General features: G+C 44.4%; 1 protein-coding gene across 1 annotated transcript in view; it reads left to right on the top strand.

Annotated features, from left to right (window-relative positions):
* LOC110525177 (extracellular matrix organizing protein FRAS1) overlaps nt 1-21,240 on the top strand; it is a 202,919-nt gene that overhangs the window by 119,799 nt on the left and 61,880 nt on the right. Inside the window, exons 35-41 of the mRNA XM_090239234.1 lie at nt 1,908-2,039; nt 3,320-3,448; nt 6,232-6,479; nt 8,131-8,282; nt 18,724-18,886; nt 19,348-19,483; nt 20,904-21,100. Coding sequence (XP_090095360.1) covers nt 1,908-2,039; nt 3,320-3,448; nt 6,232-6,479; nt 8,131-8,282; nt 18,724-18,886; nt 19,348-19,483; nt 20,904-21,100 — 1,157 coding nt within the window. The remainder of the gene's footprint in view (nt 1-1,907; nt 2,040-3,319; nt 3,449-6,231; nt 6,480-8,130; nt 8,283-18,723; nt 18,887-19,347; nt 19,484-20,903; nt 21,101-21,240) is intronic.

Raw genomic sequence — 21,240 nt, 5'->3', positions numbered from 1 at the left:
CATACTGTACTGTACCTTTCACACTGTACCGTTAATACTGTACCTTTCACACTGTACCGTTCATACTGTACCTTTCATACTGTACCGTTGTTATTGTACCGTTCATACTGTACCTTTCATACTGTACCTTTCATACTGTACCTTTAATACTGTACCGTTCATACTGTACCTTTCATACTGTACCGTTGATACTGTACCGTTCATACGGTACCTTTCATACTGTACCTTTCATACTGTACCTTTCATACTGTACCGTTCATACTGTACCTTTCATACTGTACCTTTCATACTGTACCTTTCATACTGTACCGTTGATACTGTACCGTTGATACTGTACCGTTCATACTGTACCTTTCATACTGTACTGTTGATACTGTACTGTTGATACTGTACCTTTCATACTGTACCGTTCATACTGTACCGTTGATACTGTACCGTTGATACTGTACTGTTCATACTGTACTGTTCATACTGTACCTTTCATACTGTACCTTTCATACTGTACCTTTCATGCTGTACTGTTGATACTGTACTGTTGATACTGTACCGTTCATACTGTACCGTTGATACTGTACTGTTCATACTGTACCTTTCATACTGTACCTTTCATACTGTACCTTTCATACTGTACTGTTGATACTGTACTGTTGATACTGTACCTTTCATACTGTACCGTTGATACTGTACTGTTCATACTGTACTGTTCATACTGTACCTTTCATACTGTACCTTTTATACTGTACTGTTGATACTGTACTGTTGATACTGTACCTTTCATACTGTACCGTTGATACTGTAGTGTTCATACTGTACTGTTCATACGGTACCTTTCATACTGTACCGTTGATACTGTACTGTTCATACTGTACTGTTCATACTGTACCTTTCATACTGTACCTTTCATACTGTACTGTTGATACTGTACTGTTGATACTGTACCTTTCATACTGTACCGTTGATACTGTACTGTTCATACTGTACTGTTCATACTGTACCTTTCATACTGTACCGTTGATACTGTACTGTTCATACTGTACTGTTCATACTGTACCGTTCATACTGTACCGTTGATACTGTACCGTTCATACTGTACTGTTCATACTGTACCTTTCATACTGTACCGTTGATACTGTACCGTTCATACTGTACTGTTCATACTATACCTTTCATACTGTACCGTTGATACTGTACTGTTCATACTGTACTGTTCATACTGTACCTTTCATACTGTACATTTCATACTGTACTGTTGATACTGTACTGTTGATACTGTACCTTTCATACTGTACCGTTGATACTGTACTGTTCATACTGTACCTTTCATACTGTACCGTTGATACTGTACCTTTCATACTGTACCTTTCGTACTGTACCTTTCCAATTGTCACGTTGGTATTCACACCAGCTCAAGCTGAAATCCATTGATACCATTTCAGACATTTAGAGGTGATATTTAGTAACAATTATTACCGGAAGCTTGGATATATGTGTATAATCGTTAAATTGTTGTTTGGATTCATAATGTATTAAGGTTCTTTAATTCCACTCCTCTAAGATATTAATTATGTATTTTAGGACTAATACATTAAGTGAATCAACACTTAGTGTTTTTTTACATTTCCCCAAATTTCCCTGTAAAGGGGACCAAGAAGCCAATTAGCCAAAGGTATGTGTGTGTGTTTATCTAACCCCTGTGAGTGTGTGTGTGTGTGTGTGTGTGTGTGTGTGTGTGTGTGTGTGTGTGTGTGTGTGTGTGTGTCTGTGTGTGTGTGTGTGTGTGTGTGTGCGTGTGTGTGTGTGTGTGTGTGTGTGTGTGTGTGTATCTAACCCCTGAGTGTGTGTGTGTGTGTGCGTGTGCGTGTGCGTGTGTGTGTGTGTGTGTGTGTGTGCGCGTGCGTGTGTTCCAGTGTCAGATGGGGAACACACTACTCCAGAGATGGGCTTTTCCATCCACCTGTTGGCCAGCCACCAGCAGCCCCCCGTCTTCCAGATCATAGAGCCTGTTCTGGAGGTCAGCATGGGGGGGAGAACCCGTATAGGTAAGAATAACCAGACACAACACACACACACAACACACACACACACACACACACACACACACAACACTCCCTTCAACACACACACACACACACACACACACACACACACACACAGCAGGGTATTATTATAGTTTTGAGGAGTTTTTGGGGACCAACAATTGACTGCCGTTCAAAATCTTATTTTCCCTAACCCTAAATCTTACCCTAATCCTAATCCTAACCCCCAACCCTAACCCTAAATCTTACCCTAATCCTAACCCTAATCCTAACCCCAACCCCCAACCCTAACCCTAAATCTTACCCTAATCGTAATCCTACCCCCAAACCTCCAACCCTAACCCTAAATCTTACCCTAATCCTAACCTTAACCCCAAACCCCCAACCCTAACCCTAAATCTTACCCTAATCCTAATCCTAATCCCAAACCCCCAACCCTAACCCTAAATCTTACCCTAATCCTAACCCTAATCCTAACCCCAACCCCCAACCCTAACCCTAAATCTTACCCTAATCCTAATCCTAACCCCAAACCCCCAACCCTCAACCCTAAATCTTACCCTAATCCTAATCCTAACCCCCAACCCTAACCCTAAATCTTACCCTAATCCTAACCCTAATCCTAACCCCAAACCCCAACCCTAACCCTAAATCTTACCCTAATCGTAATCCTACCCCCAAACCTCCAACCCTAACCCTAAATCTTACCCTAATCCTAACCTTAACCCCAAACCCCCAACCCTAACCCTAAATTTTACCCTAATCCTAATCCTAATCCCAATCCCCCAACCCTAACCCTAAATCTTACCCTAATCCTAATCCTAACCCCAAACCCCCAACCCTAACCCTAAATCTTACCCTAATCCTAATCCCAAATCCCCAACCCTAACCCTAAATCTTACCCTAATCCTAATCCTAATCCCAAACCCCCAACCCTAACCCTAAATCTTACCCTAATCCTAATCCCAAACCCCCAACCCTAACCCTAAATCTTACCCTAATCCTAATCCTAACCCCAAACCCCCAACCCTCAACCCTAAATCTTACCCTAATCCTAATCCCAAACCCCCAACCCTCAACCCTAAATCTTACCCTAATCCTAACCCCAAACCCCCAACCCCCAACCCTCAACCCTGACCCTATCCCTCATCGGTATACAAAGATATGGTGAATAATTGGTATGTAACAGTATGGTGAATCACTGGTATGTAAAAGATATGGTCAATCATTGGTATACAACATGGCTTTCATGCTCAAATTCTCGCTCACAATACTTGGTGTAGGTGGGCAGCAGCTGGCAGTAACGGATGCAGACACAGCGTCTGATGACTTGAGGTTTGAGGTGGTGGAAGGACCGATCCGTGAAACACTGGTCAAGATGGAGTTGGACTCAAGGACTGAGATGATGAATGGTGAGTAGAAAATTAGCTAGATGTTTCCCCTAACAACTGGTCCAAGGTCATATATTTGGTTTTCCTTCTATTAGTTAATTCTTGATTCTACTTGAGACGCATATGTCTCAACTAGGCACCTGGAAATGCAAATGCGCTACGCTAAATGCTAAATGTACTCGTTAAAACTCAAACCTTGATCAAAATTCACAAGCAGGGTATTGAATTAAAGCTACACTCGTTGTGAACCTAGCCAACAAGTCAGATTTTTAAAATGCTTTTCGGCGAAAGCATGAGAAGCTATTATCTGATAGCATGCAACACCTCAAAATGCCTGAATGCGACGTAAACAAAGACTTTGCTTATCCGGCGCTGCACAAAACGCAGAAATAAAATATAAAACATTCATTACCTTTGACGAGCTTCTTTCTTGGCACTCCTATATGCCCCATGAACATCACTATTGGGTCTTTTTTTCATTTAAATCGGTCCATATATACCCAAAATAGCTTTCTATGGAAGCTGTGTCATTCAGAAAAAAACATCGTTTTTAAACGCTGCGTCATTTTTTAAAATTAAAAAAGTCGACGATAAACTTTCACAAAACACTTCGAAATCCTTTTGTAATCCAACTTTAGGTATTAGTAAACGTTTATAATCTATCAAAATGATTACAGGGCGATGTATATTCAATAGCTCCTCGTCTGCAAATCAATGGCTGCCAATGTCCACATTCAAAGCATCCTGGTGGAGACCGGAAGAAACGGAATCCAGATAGTTGGATTTTCCAACAAAAAATTAAATTGAAAATGACGACAATTTGTATGAATAGCATGCAGGTCATTATTAAATTTTGTCCCCTTTTAACAACCCATGAAAGTGACTTATGGAAATTATTTTTTGCTTTCAGAGAGCAGTTTTTCTTGCGTTTTTCAATGAAACACACGATCTGTTATAGTCACAGCCGTGATTTAACCAGTTTTAGAAACTTCAGAGTGTTTTCTATCCACACATACTAATCATATGCATATACTATATTCCTGGCATGAGTAGCAGGACGCTGAAAAGTTGCGCGATTTTTAACAGAATGTTCGAAAAAGGAGGGGGTCGAAATAAGAGGTTTAAAGGGGAATTAAGATTACATTGCAGTATAAAGGGAATTACATCTGTAGAGAATACAGTAGTAGCCATGAAAATTGAAGTTGCCAATTTTCTTTATGATTTTTTCTGAATTCTCTCACATCCCCAGACACACACTGCATGTTTTATTTAGAGGACTGAAACCAGAAAAATAGAACGAAGGTTTTCACCAACCAAGGTATTCATCAACCAAGGTATTCATCAACCAAGGTATTCATCAACAAAAGGTATTCATCGACCATGGTATTCATCAACCAAGGTATTCACCAACCAAGGTTTTCATCAACCAAGGTATTCATCAAACAAGGTATTCACCAACCAAGGTATTCACCAACCAAGGTATTCATCAACCAAGGGATTCATCAACCAAGGGATTCATCAACCAAGGGATTCATCAACCAAGGTATTCATCAACCAAGGTATTCATCAACCAAGGGATTCATCAACCAAGGTATTCACCAACCAAGGGATTCATCAACCAAGGTATTCGCCAACCAAGGGATTCATCAACCAAGGTATTCGCCAAACAAGGTATTCGCCAACCAAGGTATTCACCAACCAAGGTACTCATCAACCAAGGTATTCATCAACCAAGGGATTCATCAACCAAGGTATTCACCAACCAAGGTATTCACCAACCAAGGTATTCACCAACCAAGGTATTCATCAACCAAGGTTTTCATCAACCAAGGTATTCATCAACCAAGGTATTCACCAACCAAGGTATTCATCAACCAAGGTATTCATCAACCAAGGTACTCATCAACCAAGGTATTCATCAACCAAGGTATTCATCAACCAAGGGATTCATCAACCAAGGGATTCATCAACCAAGGGATTCATCAACCAAGGTATTCACCAACCAAGGTATTCATCAACCAAGGTATTCATCAACCAAGGTATTCATCAAAAAAGGGATTCATCAACCAAGGGATTCATCAACCAAGGGATTCATCAACCAAGGGATTCATCAAACAAGGTATTCACCAAACAAGGTATTCATCAACCAAGGTATTCATCAACCAAGGTATTCACCAACGAAGGTATTCGTCAACCAAGGTATTCATCAACCAAGATATTCATCAACCAAGGTATTCATCAACCAAGGTATTCATCAACCAAGGTATTCACCAACCAAGGTATTCATCAACCAAGGTATTCACCAACCAAGGTATTCATCAACCAAGGTATTCACCAACCAAGGTATTCATCAACCAAGGTATTCACCAACCAAGGTATTCATCAACCAAGGTATTCATCAACCAAGGTATTCACCAACCAAGGTATTCATCAACCAAGGTATTCACCAACCAAGGTATTCACCAACCAAGGTATTCACCAACCAAGGTATTCGTCAACCAAGGTATTCATCAACCAAGGTATTCATCAACCAAGGTATTCATCAACCAAGGTATTCACCAACCAAGGTATTCATCAACCAAGGTATTCATCAACCAAGGTATTCACCAACCAAGGTATTCATCAACCAAGGTATTCACCAACCAAGGTATTCATCAACCAAGGTATTCACCAACCAAGGTATTCATCAACCAAGGTATTCACCAACCAAGGTATTCATCAACCAAGGAAACTCTACTCTTTGTTTTGTTCCAGGTATGTTTATATTTAACACAATGATTAAACTTGTTAATTATCCCCTCCAGGTGACATGTTTTCCTTCAGTGATGTGACCCACAACGTTCTGCATTATGAACATTCCGGACTCTCCACTGACGAGGACGCCATCACCTTCGCTGTTACAGACGGCTTCTCCATGACGACGGCGGTGGTGCAGGTGGTTGTGTTGGGCGTCGGGGGCGACGGGCCCAGGAGAGACCCAGAGGCCCTGCTGTCCATGGAGGTTCCTGAGAACAGTAGTAGTGTCATCAGACGCACACACCTGGGCTATATGGTCAGTACACTCACCTGGGTTATATGGTTAGTACACTCACCTGGGTTATATGGTTCATACACTCACCTGGGCTATATGGTTAGTACACTCACCTGGGTTATATGGTTAGTACACTCACCTGGGTTATATGGTTGGTACACTCACCTGGGTTATATGGTTGGTACACTCACCTGGGTTATATGGTTAGTACACTCACCTGGGTTATATGGTTAGTACACTCACCTGGGCTATATGGTTAGTACACTCACCTGGGCTATATGGTTAGTACACTCACCTGGGTTATATGGTTAGGACACTCACCTTGGCTAGATGGTTAGTACACTCACCTGGGTTATATGGTTAGGACACTCACTTGGGTTATATGGTTAGGACACTCACCTGGGTTATATGGTTGGTACACTCACCTGGGTTATATGGTTAGTACACTCACCTGGGTTATATGGTTAGTACACTCACCTGGGCTATATGGTTAGTACACTCGCCTGGGTTATATGGTTAGTACACTCACCTGGGCTATATGGTTAGTACACACACCTGGGTTATATGGATAGGACACTCACCTGGGTTATATGGTTAGTACACACTCACCTGGGCTATATGGTTAGGACACTCACCTGGGTTATATGGTTAGGACACTCACCTGTGTTATATGGTCAGTACACTCACCTGGGCTATATGGTTAGTACACTCACCTGGGCTATATGGTTAGTACACTCACCTGGGTTATATGGTTAGTACACTCACCTGGGTTATATGGTTAGTACACCCACCTGGGCTATATGGTTAGTACACTCACCTGGGTTATATGGTTAGGACACTCACCTGGGCTATATGGTTAGTACACTCACCTGGGCTATATGGTTAGTCCACTCACCTGGGTTATATGGTTAGTACACTCACCTGGGTTATATGGTTAGTACACTCACCTGGGCTATATGGTTAGTACACTCACCTGGGTTATATGGTTAGTACACTCACCTGGGCTATATGGTTAGTACACTCACCTGGGCTATATGGTTAGTACACACTCACCTGGGTTATATGGTTATAAGGTTAGTACACTCACCTGGGTTATATGTTAGTACACACTCACCTGGGCTATATGGTTAGTACACTCACCTGGGTTATGTGGTTAGTACACTCACCTGGGCTATATGGTTAGTACACTCACCTGGGCTATATGGTTAGTACACTCGCCTGGGTTATATGGTTAGTACACTCACCTGGGCTATATGGTTAGTACACACACCTGGGTTATATGGTTAGGACACTCACCTGGGTTATATGGTTAGTACACACTCACCTGGGCTATATGGTTAGGACACTCACCTGGGTTATATGGTTAGGACACTCACCTGTGTTATATGGTCAGTACACTCGCCTGGGCTATATGGTTAGTACACTAACCTGGGCTATATGGTTAGGACACTCACCTGGGTTATATGGTTAGTACACACTCACCTGGGTTATATGGTTAGTACACACTCACCTGGGCTATATGGTTAGTACACACTCACCTGGGTTATATGGTTAGTACAGTGATTTTCTTCATTGGTTTTGTTGGTAGGCCTACATTATTACCAAACAGCCACAATAGTCTGATAAGGGTACATCCTCAGTGTTCACTGTAAATGCACATATTTTTTTGCAGAGCGACACCTCTCCAGATGAGAAGATACGAATTCAGCTGGTGTCAGTTCCTATGTACGGCATCCTGACCAGGACAGGGTCAGACTCAGACCACCAGGACATGACAGAGTACTCCTCTTTCACTGTGGAAGACATCAACAAACACAGAATCAGGTAGAGAAACACACAGACAGAGAGAGCGAGAGAGAGAGAGAGAGAGACAGAGAGAGAGAGAGACAGAGAGAGGTTAGTTACTCTCTAACTAATCTAAAGTAGCTTCCGCTTCCTGCTTGCTTTCCCCTCATCTGCACTGATCTGTAAGAGTCTGGACGGGTTAAAATGTAAATTCTGATGTACTCTTTCTTCAGATGAAGGAGATCCACTTTGGACCGTTATGACAAAGCCTGCTAATCTCACGTTTTTTTGGTATCCATTCCTACCAGGATCCTCTGTTTGAGACCATTTGTTCTCTGCCCGGGCTAGATATTTATTTCTATCTCATTTAGATTTAATCGACCCAGGTTATTTAATTGAGAAGAATTCTCATTTAGGTTCTGCAGTAACGATCTAGCCGAGAGTCTTCGGTGAAAGTAATGGCTTCTACCGTCCCATCACTCCTTAGAGTGTAACCGCTATAAAAATAAAAAACAACATCTATATTCTCCCTCTCAGGGCTCTATAAAATCCTGGCTACAAAATTAGAAACAGTAGAAAACTATAGAGAGAAAAATATTTATTGTGTTTGAGGGACGATATTTGGGAAACGGTTTAATTAGCGAGTCTAATTAGCGAACATTCAATACAATCCACCTGCGAGACACACACACACACACACACACACACACACACACACACACACACACAGACACAACAGTCTTCTGAGAGGCGTCAAAATGAAAACCATTATCTCAAAAACATTTGCTTCTGATTAGCTTTACTGCAATTAGCACGATGGCGGTTTTAATATCGGACAAACATCTCTGGGGCTAAATCACCTGTTTTAGTTCAGCTTGGCAGACTGCCGCTCTGTGCAGTACAACATGCAGCTTTAATGTTGCTCTGTTTTACTGTATTAGGATTAGAAAAATATTATATTATATTCAGGTAACTTTCGCTAGTTCATGAAGGGCTTATACAGTATTAGGTTTAATAGTGGTGTTTTCGCGACGGGAAAATTCAGAGGATATTTAGATGTAATTTAGTACCTTTCAGGAGATTATAGAGGTCTTGTGTAAAATGTTATATTAGAATCACTAATCTATTCCCCCATTGGTCATCAAATCAAATGGTATTAGTCTCATCCGCCGAACACGACAGGTTCAATACAATTTCACCTTACAGTGAAATGTTTACTCACGAACCCCTTAACCGACAGTGCAGTTTAAAAAAATACAGATGAGAATAAGATCATTAAAGTAACAAGTAATTAAAGAGAAGTAGTAAAAAATAACAATGTATACAGGGGGGTGTGGAGGCTATATACAGGGTATTACGGTACAGAGTCAATGTGGAGGCTCTATACAGGGTATTACGGTACAGAGTCAATGTGGAGGCTATATACAGGGGGAACCGATACAGAGTCAATGTGGAGGCTCTATACAGGGTATTACGGTACAGAGTCAATGTGGAGGCTCTATACAGGGTATTACGGTACAGAGTCAATGTGGAGGCTATATACAGGGGGAACCGATACAGAGTCAATGTGGAGGCTATATACAGGGTATTACGGTACAGAGTCAATGTGGAGGCTATATACAGGGTATTACGGTACAGAGTCAATGTGGAGGCTATATACAGGGTATTACGGTACAGAGTCAATGTGGAGGCTATATACAGGGTATTACGGTACAGAGTCAATGTGGAGGCTATATACAGGGTATTACGGTACAGAGTCAGTGTGGAGGCTATATACAGGGTATTACGGTACAGAGTCAATGTGGAGGCTATATACAGGGTATTACGGTACAGAGTCAGTGTGGAGGCTATATACAGGGTATTACGGTACAGAGTCAATGTGGAGGCTATATACAGGGTATTACGGTACAGAGTCAGTGTGGAGGCTATATACAGGGTATTACGGTACAGAGTCAATGTGGAGGCTATATACAGGGTATTACGGTACAGAGTCAATGTGGAGGCTATATACAGGGTATTACGGTACAGAGTCAATGTGGAGGCTATATACAGGGTATTACGGTACAGAGTTAATGTGGAGGCTATATACAGGGTATTACGGTACAGAGTCAATGTGGAGGCTATATACAGGGTATTACGGTACAGAGTCAATGTGGAGGCTATATACAGGGTATTACGGTACAGAGTCAATGTGGAGGCTATATACAGGGTATTACGGTACAGAGTCAATGTGGAGGCTATATACAGGGTATTACGGTACAGAGTCAATGTGGAGGCTATATACAGGGTATTACGGTACAGAGTCAATGTGGAGGCTATATACAGGGTATTACGGTACAGAGTCAATGTGGAGGCTATATACAGGGTATTACGGTACAGAGTCAATGTGGAGGCTATATACAGGGGGTGCCGGTACAGAGTTAATGTGGAGGCTATATACAGGGTATTACGGTACAGAGTCAATGTGGAGGCTATATACAGGGGGGTGCCGGTACAGAGTTAATGTGGAGGCTATATACAGGGGGGTGCCGGTACAGAGTTAATGTGGAGGCTATATACAGGGGGGTGCCGGTACAGAGTCAATGTGGAGGCTATATACAGGGGGGTGCCGGTACAGAGTTAATGTGGAGGCTATATACAGGGGGGTGCCGGTACAGAGTTAATGTGGAGGCTATATACAGGGGGTGCCGGTACAGAGTTAATGTGGAGGCTATATACAGGGTATTACGGTACAGAGTCAATGTGGAGACTATATACAGGGGGTGCCGGTACAGAGTTAATGTGGAGGCTATATACAGGGGGTGCCGGTACAGAGTTAATGTGGAGGCTATATACAGGGGGTGCCGGTACAGAGTTAATGTGGAGGCTATATACAGGGGGTGCCGGTACAGAGTTAATGTGGAGGCTATATACAGGGGGTGCCGGTACAGAGTCAATGTGCGGTTAGTATGTACATGGGGTGGCAGGCGTAGCCTAGTGGTTAGAGCGTTGGACTAGTAACCGAAAGGTTGCAAGTTTCAATCCCCCTGAGCTGACAAGGTACAACTCTGTCGTTCTGCCCCTGAACAAGGCAGTTAACCCACTGTTCCTAGGTCGTCATTGAAAATAAGAATTTGTTCTTAACTGCCTTGCCTGGTTCAATAAAGGTACAATAGATAAAAAATCTACATGATAAGGTGACTATGCATAGATGACAACCTAGACAACCTAGAGTGGCAGTGGTGTGGAGAGGGGGGCAATGCTAGTAGTCTGGGGAGCCATTTGACTAGATGTTCAGGAGTCTTATTGCTTTGGGGTAGAAAATGTTTAGAAAACTCTTGGACCTAGACTTGGTCATGATGTAGACATAATTCAGACTATAACATGTGATAAGATTATTTGGTAACACTTTAGTTAAAGTGCCAATGCGACCGTTTTTATCTCTTTATCAAATCCTTTCTGGGTAACAATGAAGTACCTTACTGTGGTTGTTGTCAATTAAAGGTCACATCCAAATCTAGTGTCGTGGCCGTACTCCTCACAGTGGTTTCCTAAAGTAGGGCTTCTTGAAGGTAGACTCAGCTCACATCCAAATCTAGTGTCGTGGCCGTACTCCTCACAGTGGTTTCCTAAAGTAGGGCTTCTTGAAGGTAGACTCAGCTCACATCCAAATCTAGTGTCATGGCCGTACTCCTCACAGTGGTTTCCTAAAGTAGGGCTTCTTGAAGGTAGACTCAGCGATATGACGTAGATGCAGAAAGTTAACAGCATACTGGTTACAACTAAGAGTGTTGAGCAGCGTGACGCTCAACTTCTCCGCTGTTTTGATCCCGTGGCTGCCACACTGCAACAGCGTGAAGTGAACCCATGCACATGAGCAGATACTGTGTGAGAGCGAAGTCCAGCATCTCGCTCCTCTCAATATCTCCGGTGCTGCTCGTGGCGACGTCATTTACAGTTGAGTCTACCTTTTAAAATGGTCAAAAAGAAACAACATTTGCTTCTTAAAAAAAATATGTTTTCTCAAGCTAGAATTTGTCTAGGACGGTCTAAATGACCTGTTATTGGCAGAGAGGTTTGGAACTCTCTTTCTTATTGGTCTATTAACTAATTTACCGCATGGTGATGTCACCATGCTGGCCAAAAACTCCATCCCATCAAAACAGGCTGAAATTTCAGGCAGTTTTTTCAAAACAGCTTCAATAATCTTATATTATCAAAATATTCCCAATTTCACAGTATTTGTCCAACCTCATAGTGTGGAAATATATATAAAACACAGGCAAAGTCATGTTTTTGATTGCGCTGAGCCTTTAAATCCAACAGGTTTAAGGCATTATTACCTGTTAAAAGAGCTTTATAATGTATGAACCCATTATAATGTTTTATAATCATTTTACATTACATGACCTCTTTCTGTTATGGAGAGTGAATGAGGACCCAAAAGCGAACTAACTTAAACAGAGCTTCTTTAATAACCAAACATAGGTAGGCTCAGATAGACCGGCAGATTCCGACAGGACAGGACAAGGTTACAGCAAACATGACGATAGTCTGGCTCAGGCATGAAACACAACAAACAAGAATCCGACAAGGACAGGAACAGAAACAGAGAGAGATATAGGGACCTAATCAGAGGGAAAAAGGGAACAGGTGGGAAACGGGGTGAATGGGTAGTTAGAGGAGACAAGGAACAGCTGGGGGAAAGCGGGGGAGAAAAGGTAACCTAACAACGACCAGCAGAGGGAGACAGGGTGAAGGGAAAGGACAGAGACAAGACACAACATGACAGTACATGACAGTACCCCCCCACTCACCGAGCGCCTCCTGGCGCACTCGAGGAGGAAACCTGGCGGCAACGGAGGAAATCCTCGATCAGCGCACGGTCCAGCACGTCCCGAGAGGGAACCCAACTCCTCTCCTCAGGACCGTACCCCTCCCAATCTACGAGGTACTGGTGACCACGGCCCCGAGGACGCATGTCCAAAATTCTACGGACCCTGTAGATGGGTGCGCCCTCGACAAGGATGGGGGGGGGGGGGGAAGACGAGCGGGGGCGCGAAGGACGGGCTTGATGCAGGAGACATGGAAGACCGGGTGGACGCGACGAAGGTATAGCGGAAGAAGAAGTCGAACTGCGACAGGATTAATGACCCGAGAAATACGGAACGGACCAATGAACCGCGGGGTCAACTTGCGAGAAGCCGTCTTAAGGGGAAGGTTCTGAGTGGAGAGCCAAACTCTCTGACCGCGACAATATCTAGGACTCTTAGTTCTACGCTTATTAGCAGCCCTCACAGTCTGCGTCCTATAACGGCAAAGTGCAGACCTGACCCTCTTCCAGGTGCGCTCGCAACGTTGGACAAAAGCCTGAGCGGAGGGGACGCTGGACTCGGCGAACTGAGATGAGAACAGCGGAGGCTGGTACCCGAGGCTACTCTGAAAAGGAGATAGCCCGGTCGCAGACGAAGGAAGCGAGTTGTGGGCGTATTCTGCCCAGGGGAGCTGTTCTGACCAAGACGCAGGGTTACGAAAAGAAAGACTGTGTAAGATGCGACCAATAGTCTGATTGGCCCGTTCTGCTTGACCGTTAGACTGGGGGTGAAAGCCGGAAGAGAGACTGACGGAAGCCCCAATCAAACGGCAAAACTCCCTCCAAAATTGAGACGTGAATTGCGGACCTCTGTCCGAAACGACGTCTGACGGAAGGCCATGAATTCTGAAAACATTCTCGATGATGATTTGTGCCGTCTCTTTAGCAGAAGGAAGCTTAGCAAGGGGAATGAAATGAGCCGCCTTAGAGAACCTATCGACAACCGTAAGAATAACAGTCTTCCCCGCTGACGAAGGCAGTCCGGTGACAAAATCTAAGGCGATGTGAGACCACGGTCGAGAGGGAATAGGAAGCGGCCTGAGACGGCCGGCAGGAGGAGAGTTACCGGACTTAGTCTGCGCGCAGACCGAACAAGCAGCCACGAAACGACGCGTGTCATGCTCCCGGGTGGGCCACCAAAAACGCTGGCGAATGGAAGCAAGCGTACCCCGAACGCCAGGGTGGCCGGCTAACTTGGCAGAGTGAGCCCACTGAAGAACGGCCAGACGAGTAGGAACGGGAACGAAAAGAAGGTTCCTAGGACAAGCGCGCGGCGACGGAGTGTGAGTGAGCGCTTGTTTTACCTGCCTCTCAATTCCCCAGACAGTCAACCCGACAACACGCCCCTCAGGGAGAATCCCCTCGGGGTCAGTGGAGGCTACTGAAGAACTGAAGAGACGAGACAAAGCATCAGGCTTGGTGTTCTTAGAGCCCGGACGATAAGAAATCACAAACTCGAAACGAGCGAAAAACAGCGCCCAACGCGCCTGACGCGCATTAAGTCGTTTGGCAGAACGGATGTACTCAAGGTTCCTATGGTCAGTCCAAACGACAAAAGGAACGGTCGCCCCCTCCAACCACTGTCGCCATTCGCCTAGGGCTAACCGGATGGCGAGCAGTTCGCGGTTACCCACATCATAGTTACGTTCCGACGGCGACAGGCGATGAGAAAAATACGCGCATGGGTGGACCTTGTCGTCAGAGAGGGAGCGCTGAGAAAGGATGGCTCCCACGCCCACCTCTGACGCGTCAACCTCGACAACGAACTGTCTAGAGACGTCAGGTGTAACAAGGATAGGAGCGGATGTAAAACGATTCTTGAGGAGATCAAAAGCTCCCTGGGCGGAAACGGACCACTTAAAGCACGTCTTGACAGAAGTAAGGGCTGTGAGAGGAGCTGCCACCTGACCGAAATTACGGATGAAACGACGATAGAAGTTCGCGAAGCCGAGAAAGCGCTGCAGCTCGACGCGTGACTTAGGGACGGGCCAATCAATGACAGCTTGGACCTTAGCGGGATCCATCTTAATGCCTTCAGCGGAAATAACAGAACCGAGAAATGTGACGGAGGAGGCATGAAAAGTGCACTTCTCAGCCTTCACAAAAAGACAATTCTCTAAAAGGCGCTGGAGGACACGTCGAACGTGCTGAACATGAATCTGGAGTGACGGTGAAAAAATCAGGATATCGTCAAGGTAAACGAAAACAAAGATGTTCAGCATGTCTCTCAGGACATCATTGACTAATGCCTGAAAGACAGCTGGAGCGTTAGCGAGGCCGAAAGGAAGAACCCGGTATTCAAAGTGCCCTAACGGAGTGTTAAACGCCGTCTTCCACTCGTCCCCCTCCCTGATGCGCACGAGATGGTAAGCGTTACGAAGGTCCAACTTAGTGAAAAACCTGGCTCCCTGCAGGATCTCGAAGGCTGAAGACATAAGAGGAAGCGGATAACGATTCTTCACTGTTATGTCATTCAGCCCTCGATAATCTATGCAGGGGCGCAGAGACCCGTCCTTCTTCTTGACAAAAAAAAACCCCGCTCCGGCGGGAGAGGAGGAGGGGACTATGGTACCGGCGTCAAGAGCTACAGACAAATAATCTTCGAGAGCCTTACGTTCGGGAGCCGACAGAGAGTATAGTCTACCCCGGGGGGGGGGGTGGTTCCCGGAAGGAGATCAATACTACAATCATACGACCGGTGTGGAGGAAGAGAGGTGGCCCTGGACCGACTGAACACCGTGCGCAGATCGTGATATTCCTCCGGCACCCCTGTCAAATCACCAGGCTCCTCCTGTGAAGAAGAGACAGAGGAAACAGGAGGGATAGCAGACATTAAACATTTCACATGACAAGAGACGTTCCAGGAGAGGATAGAATTACTAGACCAATTAATGGAAGGATTATGACAAACTAGCCAGGGATGGCCCAAAACAACAGGTGTAAAAGGTGAACGAAAAATTAAAAAAGAAATGGTTTCACTATGATTACCAGAAACAGTGAGGGTTAAAGGTAGCGTCTCACGCTGAATCCTGGGGAGAGGACTACCATCCAGGGCGAACAAGGCCGTGGGCTCCTTTAACTGTCTGAGAGGAATGTCATGTTCCCGAGCCCAGGTCTCGTCCATAAAACAGCCCTCCGCCCCAGAGTCTATTAAGGCACTGCAGGAAGCTGACGAACCGGTCCAGCGTAGATGGACCGACAAGGTAGTGCAGGATCTTGAAGGAGAGACAGGAGTAGTAGCGCTCACCAGTAGCCCTCCGCTTACTGACGAGCTCTGGCCTTTTACTGGACATGAAGTGACAAAATGACCAGCGGAACCGCAATAGAGACAGAGGCGGTTGGTGATTCTCCGTTCCCTCTCCTTAGTCGAGATGCGGATACCTCCCAGCTGCATGGGCTCAGCACCCGAGCCGGCAGAGGAAGATGGTAGTGATGCGGAGAGGGAGGCGAAGGAGAGCGCGAGCTCCTTTCCACGAGCTCGGTGACGAAGATCAACCCGTCGCTCAATGCGAATAGCGAGTTCAATCAAGGAATCCACGCTGGAAGGAACCTCCCGGGAGAGAATCTCATCCTTTACCTCTGCGCGGAAACCCTCCAGAAGACGAGCGAGCAAGGCCGGCTCGTTCCAGCCACTGGAGACAGCAAGAGTGCGAAACTCAATAGAGTAGTCTGTTATGGATCGATTGCCTTGACATAGGGAAGACAGGGCCCTGGAAGCCTCCTCCCCAAAAACAGATCGATCAAAAACCCGTATCATCTCCTCCTTAAAGTCCTGATACTGGTTAGTACACTCAGCCCTTGCCTCCCAGATTGCCGTGCCCCACTCACGAGCCCGTCCAATAAGGAGAGATATGACGTAGGCGACACGAGCAGTGCTCCTGGAGTAAGTGTTGGGCTGGAGAGAAAACACAATATCACACTGGGTGAGGAACGAGCGGCATTCAGTGGGCTCCCCAGAGTAACACGGCGGGTTATTGATTCTGGGCTCCGGAGATTCGAAAGCCCTGGAAGTGGCCGGTGGATCGAGGCGGAGATGGTGAACCTGTTCTGTGAGGTTGGAGACTTGGGTGGCCAGGGTCTCAACGGCATGTCGAGCAGCAGACACTTCCTGCTCGTGTCTGCCTAGCATCGCTCCCTGGATCCCGACGGCTGAGTGGAGAGGATCCGAAGTCGCTGGGTCCATTCTTGGTCGGATTCTTCTGTTATGGAGAGTGAATGAGGACCCAAAAGCGAACTAACTTAAACAGAGCTTCTTTAATAACCAAACATAGGTAGGCTCAGATAGACCGGCAGATTCCGACAGGACAGGACAAGGTTACAGCAAACATGACGATAGTCTGGCTCAGGCATGAAACACAACAAACAAGAATCCGACAAGGACAGGAACAGAAACAGAGAGAGATATAGGGACCTAATCAGAGGGAAAAAGGGAACAGGTGGGAAACGGGGTGAATGGGTAGTTAGAGGAGACAAGGAACAGCTGGGGGAAAGCGGGGGAGAAAAGGTAACCTAACAACGACCAGCAGAGGGAGACAGGGTGAAGGGAAAGGACAGAGACAAGACACAACATGACAGTACATGACACTTTCTACTTTGCAATTTTTCAACTGATAACAATAATGCACCGATAATGCAATAGCAATGCACTGATAATGCACTGATAATGCACGGCTACTGCAATAATAATGCACCGATAATGCCCTGTCAATGCACCATTAATACACTGATAATGCAACAATAATTAACTACTAATACACTGTCAATGCACTAATGACAATACACTGATAATGCACCGCTAATGCACCCGATAGCATACTGATAAAGCAACAATAATGCACTAATCATACACTGTTAATGCACAGATAAGGCACTGATAATGCATTGCTGATGTACTGCCGAGGCACTAACAATGTATTGTTAATGCACCGATAATGCACTGCTAAAACACTGATAATGCACCGATAATACACTGCTAATGCACTGCTGAAGTACCAATAATGCACCGATAATGCACCGATAATGCACTGATAATGCACTGCTAATGCACTGCTGAAGTACTGGTAATGCACTGATAATGCACTGGTAATGAACTGCTGAAGTACCAAAAATGCACCGCTAATGCACTGCTGAAGTACCAATAATGCTCTGATAATGCACTGCTGAAGTACCAATAATGCACCGATAATGCACTGCTGAAGTACCAATAATGCTCTGATAATGCACTGCTGAAGCACCAATAATGCACCGATAATGCACTGCTGAAGTACCAATAATGCACCGATAATGCACTGCTGAAGTACCAATAATGCACCGATAATGCACTGCTGAAGTACCAATAATGCACCGATAATGCACTGCTGAAGTACCAATAATGCACCGATAATGCACTGCTGAAGTACCAATAATGCACCGATAATGCACTGCTGAAGTACCAATAATGCTCTGATAATGCACTGCTGAAGTACCAATAATGCTCTGATAATGCACTGCTAATGGACTAATAACCCAGAAGATGATACTATGCATCAGCTTAGACGTTTTTTAAAAACAAATTGTTATTGTTTTTGGTTTGTTTTCCGTGAAGGCTATGTTTTCGGATTAACTTTGCGGAAACTTCCTTCCTGTTAGGTACATCACTTCCTTTGAGACAGGAAACCAACCAGTGACAGACATCTTCCATTTCATTGTTTACGACGGTGAAAACAATCGCCTTGACAACCAGATGTGCACCATCACCATCACCTCTAAGGGGACACAGCCTCCAGTGGTCGCTGTCCGCAGTGGCGTCAAGGTACAGACATCTCCCAGGGTTCAGCTTGCTTAGAGACAGTTGCTATGGAGCAGAGATCGATGGTCGGCAGCACTAGGCAATACATCTGATGCAACGCTCAGTCAACCAGTGTCTAACGCTGTGTGTGTTTGTGCTTGTGCGTGCCTGTGTGCTTGTCTGCCTGTCTACCTGCCTGTCTGCCTGCCTGCCTGTCTGTCTGCCTGTCTACCTGCTTGTCTGCCTGTCTGTCTGTCTGTCTGCCTGTCTGTCTGTCTGCCTGTCTGCCTGTCTGTCTGTCTGTCTGTCTGTCTGTCTGACTAGGATCAGCGTTACCTTATAAAATCCTAGCTGTAAACATTAGATTGGAAAGGACTAAACTGAGTTCGGACCAGTAGCTATTTAGGGGCGACTTCATGCTATCCCTCGAAGCGATCTCACCCAATGTGAAATGTTATGCAAGTGTCTATGTTGTGTATTTCTAGGTCCAGGGAGGAGGACGAGTCCAGCTGTCAACCAATCACATCGATGTATCAGATCTGGACACACCCAACAAGGATCTGCTGGTTTGGATGATCAGCACGCCCAAATATGGCTTCATTGAGAACACAATAGGAAGAGGTGTGTGTGTGTGGGGTGTGGGGTGGGGGGGGGGGGGTCACTACAGTCCCTGGTTCCAATCAAACAATCAAATGTATTTATAAAGCCGTTCTTACATCAACTGATATCTCAAAGTGCTGTACAGAAACCCAGCCTAAAACCCCCAAACAGCAAGCAATGCAGGTGTAGAAGCACGGTGGCTAGGAAAAACTCCCTAGAAAGGCCAGAACCTAGGAAGAAACCTAGAGAGGAACCAGGCTATGTGGGGTGGCCAGTCCTCTTCTGGCTGTGCTGGGTGGAGATTATAACAGAACATAATACATAATAATATATATAGTAATACACTATATATACACTACATATACAGTAATACACTACATATACAGTAATACACTACATACACAGTAATACACTACATATACAGTAATACACTACATATACAGTAATACACTACATACACAGTAATACACTACATATACAGTAATACACTACATACACAGTAATACACTATATACACACACTACATATACAGTAATACACTACATATACAGTAATACACTATATACACACACTACATATACAGTAATTCACTTTATATATACACTACATATACAGTAATACACTACATATACAGTAATACACTACATATACAGTAATACACTACATATACAGTAATACACTACATAAACAATAATACACTATATACACACACTACATATACAGTAATACACTACATATACAGTAATACACTACATATACAGTAATACACTACATATACAATAATACACTACATATACAGTAATACACTACATATACAATAATACACTACATATACAGTAATACACTACATATACAGTAATACACTACATATACAATAATACACTATATATACAGTAATACACTACATATACAGTAATACACTACATATACAGTAATACACTACATATACAGTAATACACTACATATACAGTAATACACTACATATACAGTAATACACTACATATACAGTAATACACTATATATACAGTAATACACTACATATACAATAATACACTACATATACAGTAATACACTATATATATACAGTACAGCAATAGACTACAGCAATAGACTGCATATATAGTCTACATATACTGTACACTCTTATGGCTGAATTGAAGCAAGTCCCCGCAGCAATGTTCCAACATCTGGTGGAAAAATCCTTCCCAGAAGATTGGAGGCTGTTATAGCAGCAATGTTCCAACATCTGGTGGAAAAATCCTTCCCAGAAGATTGTAGGCTGTTATAGCAGCAAAGGGGGGACCAAATCCATATTAATCCGATGATTTTAGAATGAGATGTTCAACGATCAGGTGTCCACATACTTTTGATCATGTAGTGTATCTCAGTTGTAGTGTGTGAGATGTCACTTCTCATTCTGGTCTCGTCCTCTGTCTCCCAGTGGGCTTGATGGGCGGTTCAAATACCCTCATCATCAGTCCAGAGGTTCCCTTCTCCGTGGACGACCTGACCACGGACCACATCTTCTACGTTCAGAACGTCCAGAACACGGACCACCACTGTCAGGACACCTTCTCCTTCTACATAAGTGATGGGTCCAGTCAGACAGAGGCCTTCAATGTCCAAATAGACATACAGGTAAATAATACACTACTGATACTACCACTGCTATGACAACAACCAATACTACTACTATTACTGATACTACTACTGATACCACTACTATTACTACTACTACTACTACTACTACTACTACTGATACTACTACTACTACTACT

This window comes from Oncorhynchus mykiss, chromosome 6 (assembly GCF_057628025.1).
Source record: "Oncorhynchus mykiss isolate SJ-2025 chromosome 6, ASM5762802v1, whole genome shotgun sequence".
Taxonomy (NCBI): domain Eukaryota; kingdom Metazoa; phylum Chordata; class Actinopteri; order Salmoniformes; family Salmonidae; genus Oncorhynchus; species Oncorhynchus mykiss.
Note: the sequence above shows the minus strand (reverse complement) of the source record. Positions and strands in the feature narration are given on the sequence as shown.